The sequence below is a fragment of the Watersipora subatra genome, chromosome 11 (assembly GCF_963576615.1).
Source record: "Watersipora subatra chromosome 11, tzWatSuba1.1, whole genome shotgun sequence".
Taxonomy (NCBI): domain Eukaryota; kingdom Metazoa; phylum Bryozoa; class Gymnolaemata; order Cheilostomatida; family Watersiporidae; genus Watersipora; species Watersipora subatra.
Genome location: NC_088718.1, coordinates 41,224,924 through 41,242,162, shown reverse-complemented (window position 1 = coordinate 41,242,162; position 17,239 = coordinate 41,224,924). Strand labels below are relative to the sequence as shown.

The 17,239-nt window shown below is 37.7% G+C and overlaps 1 protein-coding gene across 1 annotated transcript in view; it reads left to right on the top strand.

The window, feature by feature from the left end:
- LOC137408828 (nuclear pore complex protein Nup205-like) overlaps positions 1 to 17,239 on the top strand; it is a 70,170-nt gene that overhangs the window by 7,684 nt on the left and 45,247 nt on the right. Inside the window, exons 5-8 of the mRNA XM_068095408.1 lie at positions 2,660 to 2,745; positions 5,393 to 5,597; positions 7,099 to 7,194; positions 7,652 to 7,693. Coding sequence (XP_067951509.1) covers positions 2,660 to 2,745; positions 5,393 to 5,597; positions 7,099 to 7,194; positions 7,652 to 7,693 — 429 coding nt within the window. The remainder of the gene's footprint in view (positions 1 to 2,659; positions 2,746 to 5,392; positions 5,598 to 7,098; positions 7,195 to 7,651; positions 7,694 to 17,239) is intronic.

Genomic DNA, 17,239 nt, shown 5'->3' with positions numbered 1-17,239 from the left:
TCCCACATACGACAGTTTCAAGCTGCAGAACAAATGTGTTGTATGTCAAAGTTCCGCTGTGTAGATTCTTTATTGGGATAAATCTTATCTGATAAGAAAACTCCACAGATAGGTGCTCAGATTGAAAGGATCATTGAAAATCCCTAAAAATAAAATTTAAACGAAGGATAATGTTAGATATAGAATATAAAGGCAAATCATTAGATGTAAAGGAAAAGTAATCCCACGACCAAACAAGAGTGAAGCGATTGATTGGGAGATTTATGATAAATGCACATGTGCACACAACTTCCGAAAAATTATCCGTTAACGGCCATCACCAAACCCTTGCAACGAAATCCTATCAACAAATTTAACTATTTTTCAGTAAAGTCGTTTAAGTATAATAATGATACAAAACGCATATAAACCTATTTAAATATGTTACCAACCCTTTGAAAGGTTACCGCAAATTCCTAAAACTAACCCACCTGATCGGATTATACATAAATAGACAGATTTGTTAGGATGAAAATCATCACAAAACGCTTGAAAAACTTGGTTTAATAAAAGTTAAGACCGGAAATTGAAACGCCGAGGGACAGAGAATAGAACGATAAAGTCTTGCGCATTTCACGAAAAAAACGTGCACCTTTCACCAGTCTATAGCATTGTCGAATTACCGAAGGTTTCGGCAATTAACATAGGAGTACAGAAATCGTTTCATTCTTGCCGATTTCAATTTTTTCATTTTCAATTTCATTTCCCGACACATTTGAGTACTTTCGTATTCTAACTGATGTCCAACGCAGTATAAGTAAAGGAAATGACGATGATATTTTTTAACAGTTCTTATGAGATTATTACAATAATTAATTATAAGTTTGGATGACTACAGAACAATGACTACGTAGTACAGATTTTCTAAAAATCTAACGCAGTGTAAGTAAAGGGGAAGACGATGATATTTTTTTCTAACGGCTCTAATGAGATTATTACAATAATTAATTATAGGTTTGGATGACTACAGAACAATGGCTACGTAGTACAGATTTTCTAAAAATCTATATCAGTGCATTTTACTTCTAATATTGGCCGATATTGCATTTCTCTTTTTGCAGGAGGAGAGATATAAACATATAATCTTTTCCTTTCATTATTGCTATTTGTTGTATATAATAACACCCACACCCAGTACATTACAGCTACCTTTGCAGTTATCCTATTTGACTGCTAATACAGTCAAACATGGATAACTCGAACTTCAAGGGACCGAGCAAAAGTGTTCGAATTATCAGAGCGTTCAAGTTATCAGAGCACTGTCACAAGTCTATGTATTTACTTATTTATTAGTAGATACATGTACATATGCAAACTATAATATAAATCAAAAGCACAAATGGCTTGTTTCAAATTAAATGCTTCTAATGTAAAGTTTAAAACGTTTTTATCAAAAAGTATAGAGATTTTTCTATCACTTGAGATTGGTTTGTTGTTTGAGGTGATGTTATTGCCAGGACGTTTTTTTAGATTGACATTGGCAAAACTTGATCGTTGTTAAAATGCTCAAAAGAAAAGACATCTTTTTCTTTTGAGCGTTTTACCCACGATCAATTTTGCCGATTTTTCTTGAAGTTTATGCAACTTCAAGAACAAGTTACCAAAGAAAAATCCCTTACTTTACCTGGGATTCGTTAAGAGCAACACTCCGAGGCAGTTCAATTAAAAGTTTTACGAGGTTTAACGGTACATTGTATATCACTCACGCTTTTTGAATGGATACTTATTGAATGTACACACGTATTCTGTGTTTAGGTCAAACGATGAATAGTTTTTTTTAGCTAAGACAACGTATACGTTTAATAAAAAACAATTTTTAAGACGTTTTAAACATTCAACATTCCGACGTTGATTCAACACGGAATCAACGTCGGAAAACTATTCGTCACGGGCTAGCCGGGTCACGCACTCAAGGATTTTCGCCACGCACATACAAAACAACATGCTGTTTTTGTTTTGTATGTGCGTGGCGAAAATCCTTGCGCGCGTGACCCGGCAAGCCCGTGCTATTAATCGTATAGCAGTATAAATCAAATTTGACCAAACCTTTAGAAAAGTCGTTGACAAAATTATTTTGCCGATGGTGGTAATAACAACGCTAATGAATTACGAAAAGATGAGGTTTACCTCTATGGCTTTGAATAAAGTGATTTTCTAAAGCGATAACAACCGTTTCGGTAGCCGTTGGGCAAAAAAACAGTTCGAATTAACAGTGTTGAGTTCGAGTTATCTATAGCAATTTGTCATTACGTGGGAACGGACCAAAGAAACCGTTCGAATTAACCATGTGTTCGAGCTATCCGTGGACGAGTTATCCATGTTTGACTGTATTGCATTTCTCAACCATCAGTACCCTTTCTTTTTTCCAATATCACTTTGGTCGTGGGCTGTATGACAGTGGAATTTCTAGTATACTATATAGTTTTATTAGTGCTATTCTAAAACAATGAAGACACAACTCTTGATCAAACCTTTTCAGTTTACAGGTTTCAAATTACGAACCTTGTAAGTTTAGAGTAGTCAGTCTGTGGCCGGGCCTCTTCTCTACTTTATTAACTCTATATAAAAACAGTGTAACCTATGATAATACTCAGTGATGAAATTATTTAATTGTTGACAGCCCAACTGCTCAGCTTTGATATTGACGATCAAATGAGGAAGATGTCAGAGCAGAGAGCTATTGGGAAGGCCAAACATCATCACCAGGTATGTAATCACGGTTTATGCATCCGTGGAGTTGTCTTCACAATGTAATCATTTTCTGTATAAAGCGCCTAAGTGTCACTTGGTCAATTTGATCGGTTGATAAGGAGACCTGAATCAATATTTATTCAAATCAAGATAACTTGTGCTACGTCGTACATTAGTATAGTCACATGTTGTAATAATACGGATCTAGAGAGCTGTTGCCGGTGATCACTATAGAAGCTACACAACTTGCTGTTGGTTGGCTGGTTTGCTTCACCAATGATGGATTTTTGTGAATAACCTTTAGATAAATAATGGTTGATCACAATTTATAAATACATGTGTACTTCAATTGAAAAAAAACATGTTTTAACCATTTTTCTTTAAAAAAATGGAATTCATAAACGGATTGCATCAATCCACTTAAAACTTTATAAGAAGTCTTTGTCTTACCAGAATGTTCCTAGTAAAATAGCTACACTGTCTATTTAAGTGTTCAAGGTCGCGTGTCATAGAAAAATTTGATGAGTCAACAGGTAAAAGCCAAATGTAAGTTTGATTCCATGTGGGTGTCAACTACATAACTCTGAACTAGGAATTTAATTTACGATTGCCAGATCAACGTGCATCTTGCTTGTCAGCTGACTGTCTGACAGATATTTGCCTTTATCTTACCATTTATCTATAATCTATTTCTTAAAGTTTGTCGTCTGTTTTCTGTCATCCTTCGAAATGTCCAGTTATAGCTAATAAAATTTTAGACTTAAAATATCACATTTGGCTGGACTTGAACTCACAAAGATTGCAACCGCAGTTGAGCAATCCAGTCTTTTAACCCCGAGACTACGTGAGCTCTTACATTTCAGTGCTCCTACTACATAACGTATACTTCATTTTTTGTTTTCACATTCAAAATGCCGTATTAATTGAAACTCTATGAACCCTTTTAGTTCTATGAAATGCGATGCTTTTTCATCCTCGCTGTACCACAGCTAATTTGTTTTTCGCAAAACAGTATCAAGATTAAGTTTTCTCGAAATTAAAATTTGGCGATTATATCTTAGTTGATCGTCATCTGTTGTCGTAAAACCATTCGCAAACAGATGATAAACATTGATGAAATCTTAGTTGAAGGTTTACTAAAATGCATGCGAAAACTTCTTTCAAGTATGTTTTTAGTAAGCGAAATTCATATAAGTTAGATTCAGCATTTATGTGACATGTCTGTCTTGAAGGTGAGAACGCTGCACGTAGAACATTGTAATGTTACATTTTTTTGCAGCTCATACCCACAAAATGCACCAAAGTTGTTGGTAACTATAGTTACTAAGGTTAACAAATTGTTTCGTTACTATTTTTAATGATGATGATTTTTAACAGGCAGTGATTGCATTAGATAATTACTATGGGTCTACTACCACTAATTACTACCACTCTATACGTTTATACGATATTTTCACCTTATGATACCAACACTGAAACGAACTAAAACATAATCAAGTAATTTTTCATTGTAATCGTAGCAAAACAGACTATATTTAGCCATTACTTGCTAGTGATTTCACATTTACATTAAAACACCTTTACATTTTTATTTTTCCTTCTAATTTGTTTCAACAAAACTCTCCTTTTATGATATGAAATTTAAAAGTTACAGTCGTTTGAAAAAGCTTGAAAACCTTAGCAGTTGTTTTCTTTTTCCTCTTCATTTGAACTGCTTAAAAATATTTTCTCATGATATGAAGCTTAAAAGTTAGAATGGTAAATGTTATATACAGTATGTTAAATAAAATAAATTTTCTCCAAAGACTTTTTATTACCTGGGCAACGCCGGGTAGTACAGCTAGTCTATATATATACAATATATATAGACTATGTATATAATATATATATAATATATATATAAATATATATATAATATATATATATCTCAAAAGTTTGTATGTTCAGCTATAACTATTGAAATTTAGGAATGAAATATCTCTTTCGTGTCGGATTTGATCTCAGAACCTTCCGTTTGCGAGGCAAATAGCTTAGCAATTAAACTACACAAGTGATGAATTTGTTCGGAGATATATGTTCCTATGTGGGTGAAATTATGCATACCGCGCTGCGTTACGCCACGTTACTAAAGCTTGCTTTTACTAAACTTATTGGTAAGTTAGCTTACTAGCTTACTCAGACTATCCACTGGCAATATGCCAGGCTAATGGCAAGTGGCAGGCAACTACATTACCTGTCACCGTTTATGAGCTGATTTTTAATACCCATGTAATGCTGGTCGTGCGACTAGTTTTAATATAAGTGGAACTATGAATACCGTTTTCATGATCAAAGGCTAACCATTACAAACTGTTTTACGCCAGATCAATTGTGCACAGGCTAATGCCTAATCTAATGCTGGCATTAATTTTTACTGTCAGCGTTTCAATGACAGCAACACTCTCATTTCATGTGGAGTATTCTTAATAGCCAGTTATTATGCAAAGAAACAAGGTACATGTATATATATGCTTTTATTGCATATTATTTTAACGTAATTTTAAGGAGATGTGGTAGATAATTTCAGTTTGTATAATTTCTTTAAAAACAACCCAAAATTTAGCAAGGAAGTTTTGTAGCTCATTGCTTTTTGACACGTTAGTGCAGGTGCCCTTTTCTACAGGTGCTGTCGCTGCTGGAGGAGACCAAACAGAGTATTGCTGACACAGTCTTTTACTGGTCGTGTCATCGTCAATTCAGCAAAGCCGAGACGCAGAGTCTCTTAAAGTGGCTGCGAGAGGCCAAGTTGACTGATGGACGTCTTGATGGTTCCTCATTGGCAGTGCTTATGGCATTTATCTATGCTATCGATGTAGATGATGAGGAAGGTAGGACTGACTGCATGACGATTCGAGGCGGTTCTTTTGTGTCCAGTAAAAGCGTCGATACCAGAATTATGACATGCTCGGTGACTTCCTAGTAGTGATGCAAGAAGTACTAGAAGGCTTCTGCATTGTTAGGCCTATCGTTCGGTCTTAAATATCAACATATTTTATAAGAAAGTGTCGGTATTGTTCTATAATTTGAAATTTTTTTTTATGTTTGAGGTATCTGACTGCCAGGATTTTTCAAGATCAAAATCGACAAAACTTTATCGCGATTAGAATGTTCAGTAAAAAAAATGACACCACCAGTAATACGGCACCTGATTCTATCGTTATTGATATTGGCTATTGCGTTCAAGTTGCAGCGTTACGCGTCACTATTCTGTCAGCCTCTTTGCTGGATTGCAACTATAGTCGCCATAATCGCACTTTTGCTTAAATCGAAGCGTCCCAAGAAAAGATCGAATTCAAACTATTATATCTCTGAACTGAGTAGGTCTATAAAGACAAAAATCACATCAAATTGAAGCTTTTTTCAGCTTTATATTGATTTTATTTTCATTTCCATCACTTTAATGGTGTAAGTTTGCCTTTAAGAACATTTCTAATGAGAAAGAGTTTTTTAATAAACAGTAATGTACATCATTGTGAACATTAATGAGTTCTTATTTAATAATTGCATGAGCTTTTCGTTTGATTCATCACCTTGATTGGTGAAGCTTGGTTGTTAACTAGACATTCGCCTCACGTATTCTATAGAAGGAATGTGACAGATTTTTGTTTTAGCAATTGCAGTCGACGCAACGTAAATAATTCATTCTGAGAACATATACGTTATATGGATTTCACGTTATACGAACTGTAAAGTACGTGTAATTCGTTCCAAGATCTTCCCAAACTCATCCTTGCGGCTCTTCAAAGAGAAAAAAGTAAACCTAACTTTTAATGACTGTACAGTAACTGGTATTATTGGTTTGTATTGAAAACTCTTCTCTTTTTTCTTATCACTTCTGCTTGGTTTAGGGTTCATGGTTTAGTACACTGGACTGCATGGTACTCGTATATACATGTATAATAGAGATACCTCTGTATGCCATTTTCTCTCTCAAGCGTGGCAAAAAAGAAAGTGATATTTTAAAGGCTAACAATGAAACTCTCGTTATTCAAATCAAATTTGAGAACTTGCACTGACTTTGAGCTTTATATTATATGAAATTTCGTACATTATATGAAGTAAAAAGTTTACACAAATTATTTACATTAAAGTGGAATTTAAGTTATAGGAAGTTTGTTATAGGTGCGTATACTGTATGGCATATTCACCAAGTTTTTATTAGGCTAAGGCGCGATTGGTGCCTTGACCAGCCAGTTTTTGTTCATTTCCTCTCACTATTACTTTGTATTCATCCTTCATTTCCTTTAGTGTCCTTTCGAGCTGCCATTCTTTTTTTACATTTAGCCGACTAGAAACATGTCTCCAACAATTTGTCTCACTTCCTTCTAGACGAAGCGGCGAAGTTACCCATGTTCTCCGATAATACTTTCATCTCATCCATTCATGACATGATCAAGGCTGAAGGGGCAAGGCTTAGGGATCGTGGTAAGAACATTTGACTTTGTTAGCACGATGTCTTAAGTGGTTGTTCTACTGGTTCATGCAGCTGGATCTAGCATTAGCTCTGACTCTGTTAAGGTTGGTTGAAACCAGCGAAAAAAGGTTTCTTATGACTTGTAACAGTGGTTGGATATTTTTTTGGATCGAACTCTGGTGAGTTCCTGCCAACAGAAAGACAACAGTTTTTTCGCATCACGAGAATTATTTATTTCATTAAGACTCTTGTTATCAGATGAGATTGTAATAAGCTTGTAGATGTCTTTTTGAACAAGTTAAGTGTTGAACTGTAATCCATAGATGTAAATCTTGTTTAGTCATAGTTTCATAGAACCATCTAAACTAATGAGTCGGCTGAAACCAAAACACTTTTTTTCTAGATAATTGATCTTTGTGGCTGAGGAGTGGCACATATATTGCATACTTTTCTATGTTATATTTATAGCTCTAGCTGCCCCTAAGGATACAACTGCACAGGAGAAATTAGGTAAGTTGTTAGAGTAAATATGCATCCATAGGGCTTCAACTCTAGTTTACTTTGTTCCAGTGGCTAGTTTTCTGTTTATAAATTCTAATGATTCTGCTTTTACTAATATAGTGACATTCCGTTAGAAGCTGCTATCAATTTTTTTGTTAAAATTATCTGGCAGCTAACAGTTGTTTGTCTAGTGCGCACAAGGGTGGACGAGTCTCCAGTGAAACCTAGAAAGTAATTTGTTTAGGTTGAAATGATGGATCTGTTAAGGTTTTGTGGCGGTCAAGTAATGTTAGGTTACATAAAATCTTTAGCAAGGAGTATCGAGATAATTGATTAGTTATAGCTTTTGTCATCTCCCTATTGGATGTAGCTAGATGTACACTAGTTATCATTTGTTCATGGGGAAGCAACAACTGTTCAGGCTTGCACAGTCTTGCATTATCATTGGTTGAATCGATGGGTCGCGCAAAATGGCCTGAGAAATTTTGGTAGTGTGGCCACCCAAGTAAGGCTACTGTTTTGTCCTAGACTTTGTTGAAGAATCGTCCTCATATAAATCAAGTAATTGTCTACCAAAGGACTTGTGCTTCTCATTGGAAACCATAAATTTTCTGTTGTAAATGTTTGCTGATATTCGCTCAGTGTTTTTGCTGTGGAAGCTAGAGTTTCTGTGATAGAGCTTTAATCTAAATTTCTTTTGAAATCAGCAAGAAGTTCTGCACAAGAAATAATGCAATTGTAAAACATGAGCCATGGTTTTTTTCAGTGAAACTAAATGCAAAGAAAGCCGCTTTCGTTTTTGCAGTTTGACCGAAACGCGTACCCCCATTCTCTACTATAAAAATATAGTTATCAGAAATGTGTGAGGCCAAATGTTAAATAATTTTATTAGCAGAAATATGCTGCTCACAATTTTGCTTTTCATCCATCCTAAACTCAAAATAAAAAATTGGAAACCGCCATTTTATGCTGCGAATTCTCAATGAGAAGAAAACTAACTGCCCCATCATTTTGGCAAAATAATACTCCGGTATCCTAAATTTATTGTGACAAAAGTTTGGGTTGATGCGCTAACTCTGTAATCTGTGATTAATGTTTTTGTATAGGTACTAAGGTGAGCTGTTATAAAGGCTTTCTGTAGCCAAATAGTTAATGTGGAAGGCGAGCTGTGGCTTTGGCATTGATTAATTTCTGTGTTAATGTTTTTGTTGTAAATACACTTGTGTTTGTATGCGGAATACAGCAGCCTGCGCTATCTATTCAAATTACTGTGTAAGGGCATTCTCAAGGAAAATAAGGATGTTTTTATTGCTTTGGACTTGCTGGTCATACTTTTTAGACTGTCTGTACGTATATATAGACTTTAGTTACTAAGTTTTATTACATGGCTCAAGTGTTGTGATTAATCAAAATTTGTTCAATGGTAAGTCATAGCAACACAGTCATGCTCTCTCTAAATTTTTAATTCAATGTATGCGTTTTGTGAGCGATATAGAAACCCATAGTAATTATTTAATGCAAACACCCTGTAGTAAAAACATCAAAATTTTATATACATACTATACTGTACATATTAAAAATTAGTAACAAAATAGTATGTTAACCTTGGTAACTATAGCTACCTATAGTAACTTTAGTGTGTTTAGCGGTTATGATCTGCGATAAAATGTAACTTTACTATGTGCAGTAGCAGCATTATATACCGCAGGGAGTTCTTACCTTCGAGACAGACGTATAACATAAATGTTGAATTTAACCTAAATGAATGTAGCTTACTAAACACATACTTAAAGCTAAGTTAAATTATTAATTTTACAAAACTATACTTCAATTTTGTCATCGATTAAAATTTTATCACCTATCTGTTTCTGGTTTCGTTTTCACTATAATTTATAATGAATAACGCTAAACTGAGTGAGAGTGAGCATCGTATCTGTGAAGGAAATATTTGACCTGAGATGGCTCCACAGACGTCATGCCTTTGTCCTCATTTTTTATTGCTGCCAGTGGGTGGTCAAGCCAACCCCTGACCTTTGTGGCGTGGCGTGTCCGGTCCCAATTGATTCATAGATATGGCCGGATGTAACACACACCAATAAAATTTAGAGAAAACACCATGTCACAACACCGTACAACCAGATCAGCAGTTTTTGCTCTTTCTTAGTTAGTTTACTGTTTGCCTTCATGCAATCAACATATCAATATTTTGCTTCGATCATATTTCATTATTCTATATTCAGCTTATATTCAACAATGTGCCTGACATTGGAGGCAAAAGGTCAGTCAACCGCATATGCATATTTCTATACTTTCTTGAATATTATTGTTATTATTTGGCTTAAATCATACATTCATTCATACGTTTTATTATTGTGCTAATTATATCATGTAATTGCATTTAATTCTATCAAGGTTAACTTGTAGTTTTATCTTAATATCGTCTATTACAGACTTCACGGCAGATGCTGATGTTAGATACATATAGTAATAAAGTTACACAATTAAAGCATCACCAGTAGAAGCCTTATTCTCTTCTAGTCAGCACAGTTGTTGCCGCTTTTTATAAGTGAAGTTTTAAGAACTTCACAGTGAAGTCTTATCCAAAGAGAAGAGGACAACTTCGTCACCCAACATAGGACATCTTCGTCACCCACTATAGGACATCTTCGTCACCCACCAAAGGACAACTTCGTCACCCAACAAAGGACATCTTCGTCACCCACTATAGGACATCTTCGTCACCCACTATAGGACATCTTCGTCACCCACCAAAGGACAACTTCGTCACCCAACAAAGGACATCTCCGTCACCCACTATAGGACATCTTCGTCACCCACCAAAGGACAACTTCGTCACCCACTATAGGACATCTTCGTCACCCACCATAGGACATCTTCGTCACCCACCAAAGGACATCATCGTCACCCAAAGCAGGACATTGTCATTTAGCAATAGGACAATCTCTTCATTCACTAAACGAAATTACTCTTACCGTACGATACACACGTAGTCAATGAACCGTAACTATCGTTATTTACATGCAAGCAAGCTGGAATCGAGGACCACAGGATTGGAAGCTAAGTAATTGATTATTAGCATTCCTTTACAACAAAACAGTGTGAGTTGTCTAACCTTGCCTCATTACAGCATTTACATAAATACTTGCATGTTGACTTCATTTTGGAATTGGATATCTGCTTTGACCTTTTGTTATATCATTTGCTACTTATGTAAGCTGAGCTGGTTGTACAATTGTGACACTCTAGAAAAACGCTCACCTTTAGTCTTCGGTGTGTGCATACATTTTGTCATATCGGTGGTCCAGTTTGGGACTGGTTGGCTGCGCCGGTAAACGTTAGAAAGGTTCAGTTTGGCCCTTCTGCTGGCAGCAGTTTTTATAGAGACCCAGGGTCATCGCTCATGTACGTATACGCGTAGGTTAATTTTCCATTAAGTAGGATAGCTTTTAATCAGACGACAATAGTGCATTAGGCATTGTTCACTGGTCACTCATTAGCCCATCAGTTGGTTAAGATATGAGATATAGCTCTGTTTGACTAAAACAAGCTCACAATAGCGTGTATCATACACATTTGTTTACAACCACCTTTGCAGGAAGTAGACAGTGCTAGTTATTGAGTTATTGAAGTTTGGCTGTAATAGTACAGCATTCTTATCTAATAGCAATTAGGCAGTGCTAATCAGCTAAAATGTCTGGTAATGGTCTTGATTCAGATCAACTCAGTGAGCCAAGCCAAAACACTGAGCAAATTGATGACTCTGGTCAAAGTGAAATATTAGTTGCTGTCGTTAGTCAAAGCGAATTGTTAGATGAAAATCCAGAAAGCGCTAGTGATGCTGCAGATAGTATAGTAGGCGCTGACCAGCAACGACGCTCGCAGCGCGAAACAAAGCTGTCTTTAAAAGCCAGGGAAAATAGATGTTTAGAATTGTCGCACTCACTCCTTCAAAACATGAGTGAACAACTACACAAAAATGAAGAGTTTTTGAGACATGCTGACAGTCAGCTTTATCAAACTGTTGAAGCTTTTCTCACAGATTTAGATAAAAACACAGCAGTTATTCACTCCCAATTTAATGAACTACAGAAAGTATCAGAAGTTCAACCTGATGTAAATGTAACAGCGCTCTATGAACAGTACAGGGCTGATGTAAGCATTATGTTCGAGTACGGTGCTAGGAGAAGGGAGGAGGAAATGCACGATAGAGAGGAAGAAAGAAGAGTACAGGAATTAGAACAAGCCGTAGAAGAATCAAGAAGGAAGTTAGAAGAGGATATGAAGGTAATGACAGCCATGATGGAAGCCCGTAGAGCACGCATGCAAACCTTGTTGCAACAGCAGACAACTTCCCCAGTAGATATGCGACGCTTTAGCTCACCTAGCATCCACACTTCAGCACATGCAGTGACTGCACAAGTACAACAAGCAAGCACAGTGTCCACACATGCAGCGCCTGCACAAGTACAACAAGCAAGTACAGTGTCCACACTTGCAGCGCCCCCACATGTACGATCAACACTCGCAGCTTCTACACGAGAACTACAAACAAATACAGTACCCACATCTGCAGCATCTCCACCGGTAGAATTAGCACATGCAGCACTCATGCCCACAGTATCAACACATGTACAGCAAACACATACATCGCCCACACACGTTCAACCAACACAGACAGTGCCTGCATATGCAGCACCTTTACACGCACCACAGGCAGGTGCACCTATAATCTCAACACCGAGTGCTCAGGCGTTCATACCCAAAACACCATCACTTGTGACGAAACCAAATCCTTATGTTCCCAACGGCTCACCTTATCAAAGTTCAATGACAGAATCACACCCGGCTGAAGTAGCCAAAGCAATAACAGATCACATGCACATATCACTGATTGCCCCACCTGAGCCTGGAGTATTCACAGGTGACCCACTACAATACGCGGACTGGCGTGTAGCCTACAATTATCTAATTGGTGCAAGGGCTGGATCGCCAATAGAGAAGCTCCATAGGCTCAGAAAATACGTCGACGGTGAAGCTAAAGAAACAATAAGTGGATACTTCCGCCTACAGACGGAAGATGCCTACCAAGAAGCCTTGCAAACCTTGGATGAGGAGTTTGGAAGGCCCGATCTTGTAGAAGACGGCTTTCGTGACAAACTAGAAAGCTGGCCTAAAATTGGCAAGTTTGACAAGGATGCTCTGAAAAAGTACTCTATATTTCTAAAGCAGTGTGTAGCAGCACAGTCATCCCTCAACAGTCTGAAGGTCTTGAGCGACAAAAGAGAAAACAAAAAGTTTATCAAATGCCTGCCCGAATGGGTTGCTAACCGCTGGCTGACAATCGTAACAGAAGAAGAAGAAAAGCAAGGCTTCCCGCCTTTTTCTAAATACGCATCCTTTGTAGCTTTTCAAGCTAAAGTAAGTAACAACTCCATGCGAGAATCTGGAGAATCTGCAAACCACAAAGGAAAGAATGACTCGGCAGACGCCTATCAGCATAAAACGCGACAAGGTCAGAGAAGCTCAGAAGGTGCCTCAAAAGGCAAAAGGCAATTCGGTGAAGCTCCAGCCAAAACAAGCCAAATCAACGCGCATCAAACTAGCACTCAAGCCGCCACAAATTGTTTGTATTGCAAAAAAGGAGGACACAAAACTACCGAGTGCCGATCACTTACCAAACTACCTTACAAGGATAAGTGTAGCTTTGTTACTGAAAATAAACTATGCTTCCGATGTTTAACCTCAGGTCACTACAAGAATGAATGCAAAAGTAATGTGACATGTAACACATGCCACAACACTCATCCAACAGCCTTTCATTTCATTCCCCGAGACGAGTCTACAGCTGAAAATGACACAAAAGGTTCAAGCGCAGACAAGAAAGATGATTCGAATGAGAGAACTGATAGCAAACCCAAGGCACTAAATGCCAATGCAATAAAGCAACAGTCACAGAAGCTCCTCAGTATGATTGTGCCCGTCTTTGTTACACATAACAACAAACAAGAGCTAGTATACGCGCTGTTAGATAGCCAGTCAGATGCCAGTTTCATCAGCAAAGATATAGCCGAGAAAATAACTCCCACTTATACCCAAGAAGATGTGACAATTCGCACACTAAACGGAGAGACGACAAAAAGACTGAAGCGCTATAATTTACTGTTGAAAGGCTTTGGAGCTGCCAACCTTGAACAGCTAAAGATATCAGCTTATGAGCAGGATGATATACCATGCAATAAGGCACAGATTCCAAACAGGAACCATGTACGAAATATGCCACACCTTAGGTCAATAGAAAGAAATCTACCTCCAAAGCTCGACATTCCTGTTGCACTACTTATTGGCACTGATTGCTCACAGGCACTCATGCCGAGAGAAACAATCTCAGGCGCCGACGGCCTACCCTTTGCAATCAAAACATTGTTCGGCTGGACGCTATGTGGTCAAGTCTCTGAGTGCAATCATGTTCAGCATGTGCACACCACAGCTCTCAGCAAAGAAGAACACAATCTGTCCAGGACGTCACAAAATGATATGAAGTTTTTAGAGTTGTTAAATGATGGGCTGACAAAATTGGAAAACGGATCTGTTAGTCTGCCATTGCCCTTTAAGGAAGAACCACAGCTTCCCAATAATAAGATACAAGCTGAAAGACGATTTGAACAGTTGCTAAAACGTTTCAGGAAGGACGAGGCATACAAAGGAGAATACTGCACTTTCATGAAAGAGTTGATCTCCGACAAACATGCTGAGTTAGCACCCAGCAACACCAAAGATAAGGAAACATGGTACATTCCTCATTTCGGAGTGTACCATCCCAAGAAGAAAAAACTGCGCATCGTTTTCGACGCTAGCGCAAAATATATGGGCAAGTCGTTTAATGAGTTATTGCTGATTGGACCAGATCAGATGAACAACTTAATGGGAATCTTACAAAGGTTTCACCAGAATACTATAGCACTGTCATGTGACGTGCAGAAAATGTTCCATAACTTCATCGTAGCACCAGAACACCGCGATTTCTTGCGGTTTCTGTGGATAGACGACGCCACAGAACAGATCGTGGAATATAGGATGACACGTCACTTGTTTGGAGCTACCTCTTCACCAAGAGTAGCTACCTTTGCACTTCGAAAAATTGCCTCTGAACACAAAGATGACATGATCAAATTCAAGTTCAACGCTCCCTCTGCTAGTCACACAGGAGGCCTGTGGGAGCGGAGCATCAAAACTGTCAAGGCTGTGCTAAATGGTATGACACAAACCTTCAAAGGAAGATTAGACACCCCCAGCCTTCGAACCGCCTTCTATGAAGCGATGTATACAGTCAATAGTCGACCACTGGCGACCGACAATTTAACCAACCCATCAGAAACATTTATCACTCCAAATCACCTTTTGACAGCCAAACCTCAAACCTTATCAACCACGCCAGGAGACTTTGACAACCAAGAAATCTATGACAGAAAACAATGGCGGAAGGTACAGCAATTCGCAAACATATTTTGGGAACAATGGAAGGTAGACTATCTTTGCACACTAGACACTCGCCAAAAATGGCAAAGCAAGTGCCAGAATCTAGTCGAAGGTGACATTGTTTTGCTGACCGATGACAACACTCCCAGGAATCAATGGCGGACAGGGGTGATCGAGGAAACTTTCCCAGGGAAAGATAATCTTGTGAGGCGTGTAAAGATTCGTCTCACGAATAGGATGCTAGATAGGAAGGGGAAACAAATGGAGGCAGCTTCTGTACTGGAAAGGCCAGTTCAAAAACTGGTGCTTCTCCTCCCTGCAAAACGAGACTAGTTGTGAGCAGTGGTGCACATGGTAATATAGATAGTCTATTATAGCATATAGTAGTAGTTTAGTAGCTATAATATCTCAACTGTAGCAGTAGTACAATATTCTTACAACTTTTCGATCTGGTTAATTTCGCCAAAATTAAGGTGGGAGTGTGAAGGAAATATTTGACCTGAGATGGCTCCACAGACGTCATGCCTTTGTCCTCATTTTTTATTGCTGCCAGTGGGTGGTCAAGCCAACCCCTGACCTTTGTGGCGTGGCGTGTCCGGTCCCAATTGATTCATAGATATGGCCGGATGTAACACACACCAATAAAATTTAGAGAAAACACCATGTCACAACACCGTACAACCAGATCAGCAGTTTTTGCTCTTTCTTAGTTAGTTTACTGTTTGCCTTCATGCAATCAACATATCAATATTTTGCTTCGATCATATTTCATTATTCTATATTCAGCTTATATTCAACAATGTGCCTGACATTGGAGGCAAAAGGTCAGTCAACCGCATATGCATATTTCTATACTTTCTTGAATATTATTGTTATTATTTGGCTTAAATCATACATTCATTCATACGTTTTATTATTGTGCTAATTATATCATGTAATTGCATTTAATTCTATCAAGGTTAACTTGTAGTTTTATCTTAATATCGTCTATTACAGACTTCACGGCAGATGCTGATGTTAGATACATATAGTAATAAAGTTACACAATTAAAGCATCACCAGTAGAAGCCTTATTCTCTTCTAGTCAGCACAGTTGTTGCCGCTTTTTATAAGTGAAGTTTTAAGAACTTCACAGTATCTCTTTCAGACATTGTGAGAGTGATTTCGGCGAATAGGATGTCGCCATCTTCGTTATCTCGACATATTCAGCACACCATCTGCAAAGTTTTGATTTCGAGAGAAATTGCTGTTGATATCGTATGACAAAAAATGTCATATGGTTGGAATGAAAAAACAGTGTGTGACATAGTACGGTTAGAAAAATCGTAATTACAGGGTCATCGTAATCTGGAGTGCTCTGTAGTTTAAATACAACTATGCATAGTATATACCGTAACACCTCTCTTTGAACGCCACCTCTGATAGAACGCCATTTCAGAAAAATACAGCGCCAACTTGTGTCAAACAGAATGCCATCTCTGTTTGACCACCACTTTGACATTCTTTGATCTTTATGTACCCATAATAGAAAGTGATCAGTGGAAGTGTCCTTAAAATAGTACTTATAATGACTTGGGTAAATCAATAACAATTAATTCTTTCATTGTTGCTGTAATGGTTGCCATGATTTTAGTGTTAATGTACTTGAGAAGATCGATTGTCACAATCATCAGAACAACACTCTGATTCCCAGTCACTCAAGTCTAAATCATATCCGTTATCTTCAGATTCGTCCCTAATGTGGTTTGCAATATGACCTGATGACTTGAAAGCGGTTCGATGAAGGATGAGACTAGTCTTCATGAACGGCGTACGCCGTAATAGCAGCCATTGTTATGACATACCGAAGTCCGTTTTCTTACTCCCAGGCTTCACAGTTTTATCTTTAAAACTTTGAAAGCAACACCATCGAAATAATTAATAACTGTATCCGGCTAATATTTTTTACCCAAGGTAGTTCTTTGTTTAAGTCGGTCGGATACATTGACTTACATGAAAGACGGTTTAGCAAAATTTCAGAGGCCAACGATTTTAATGTCGCCCGAATGAGCGTGCCAA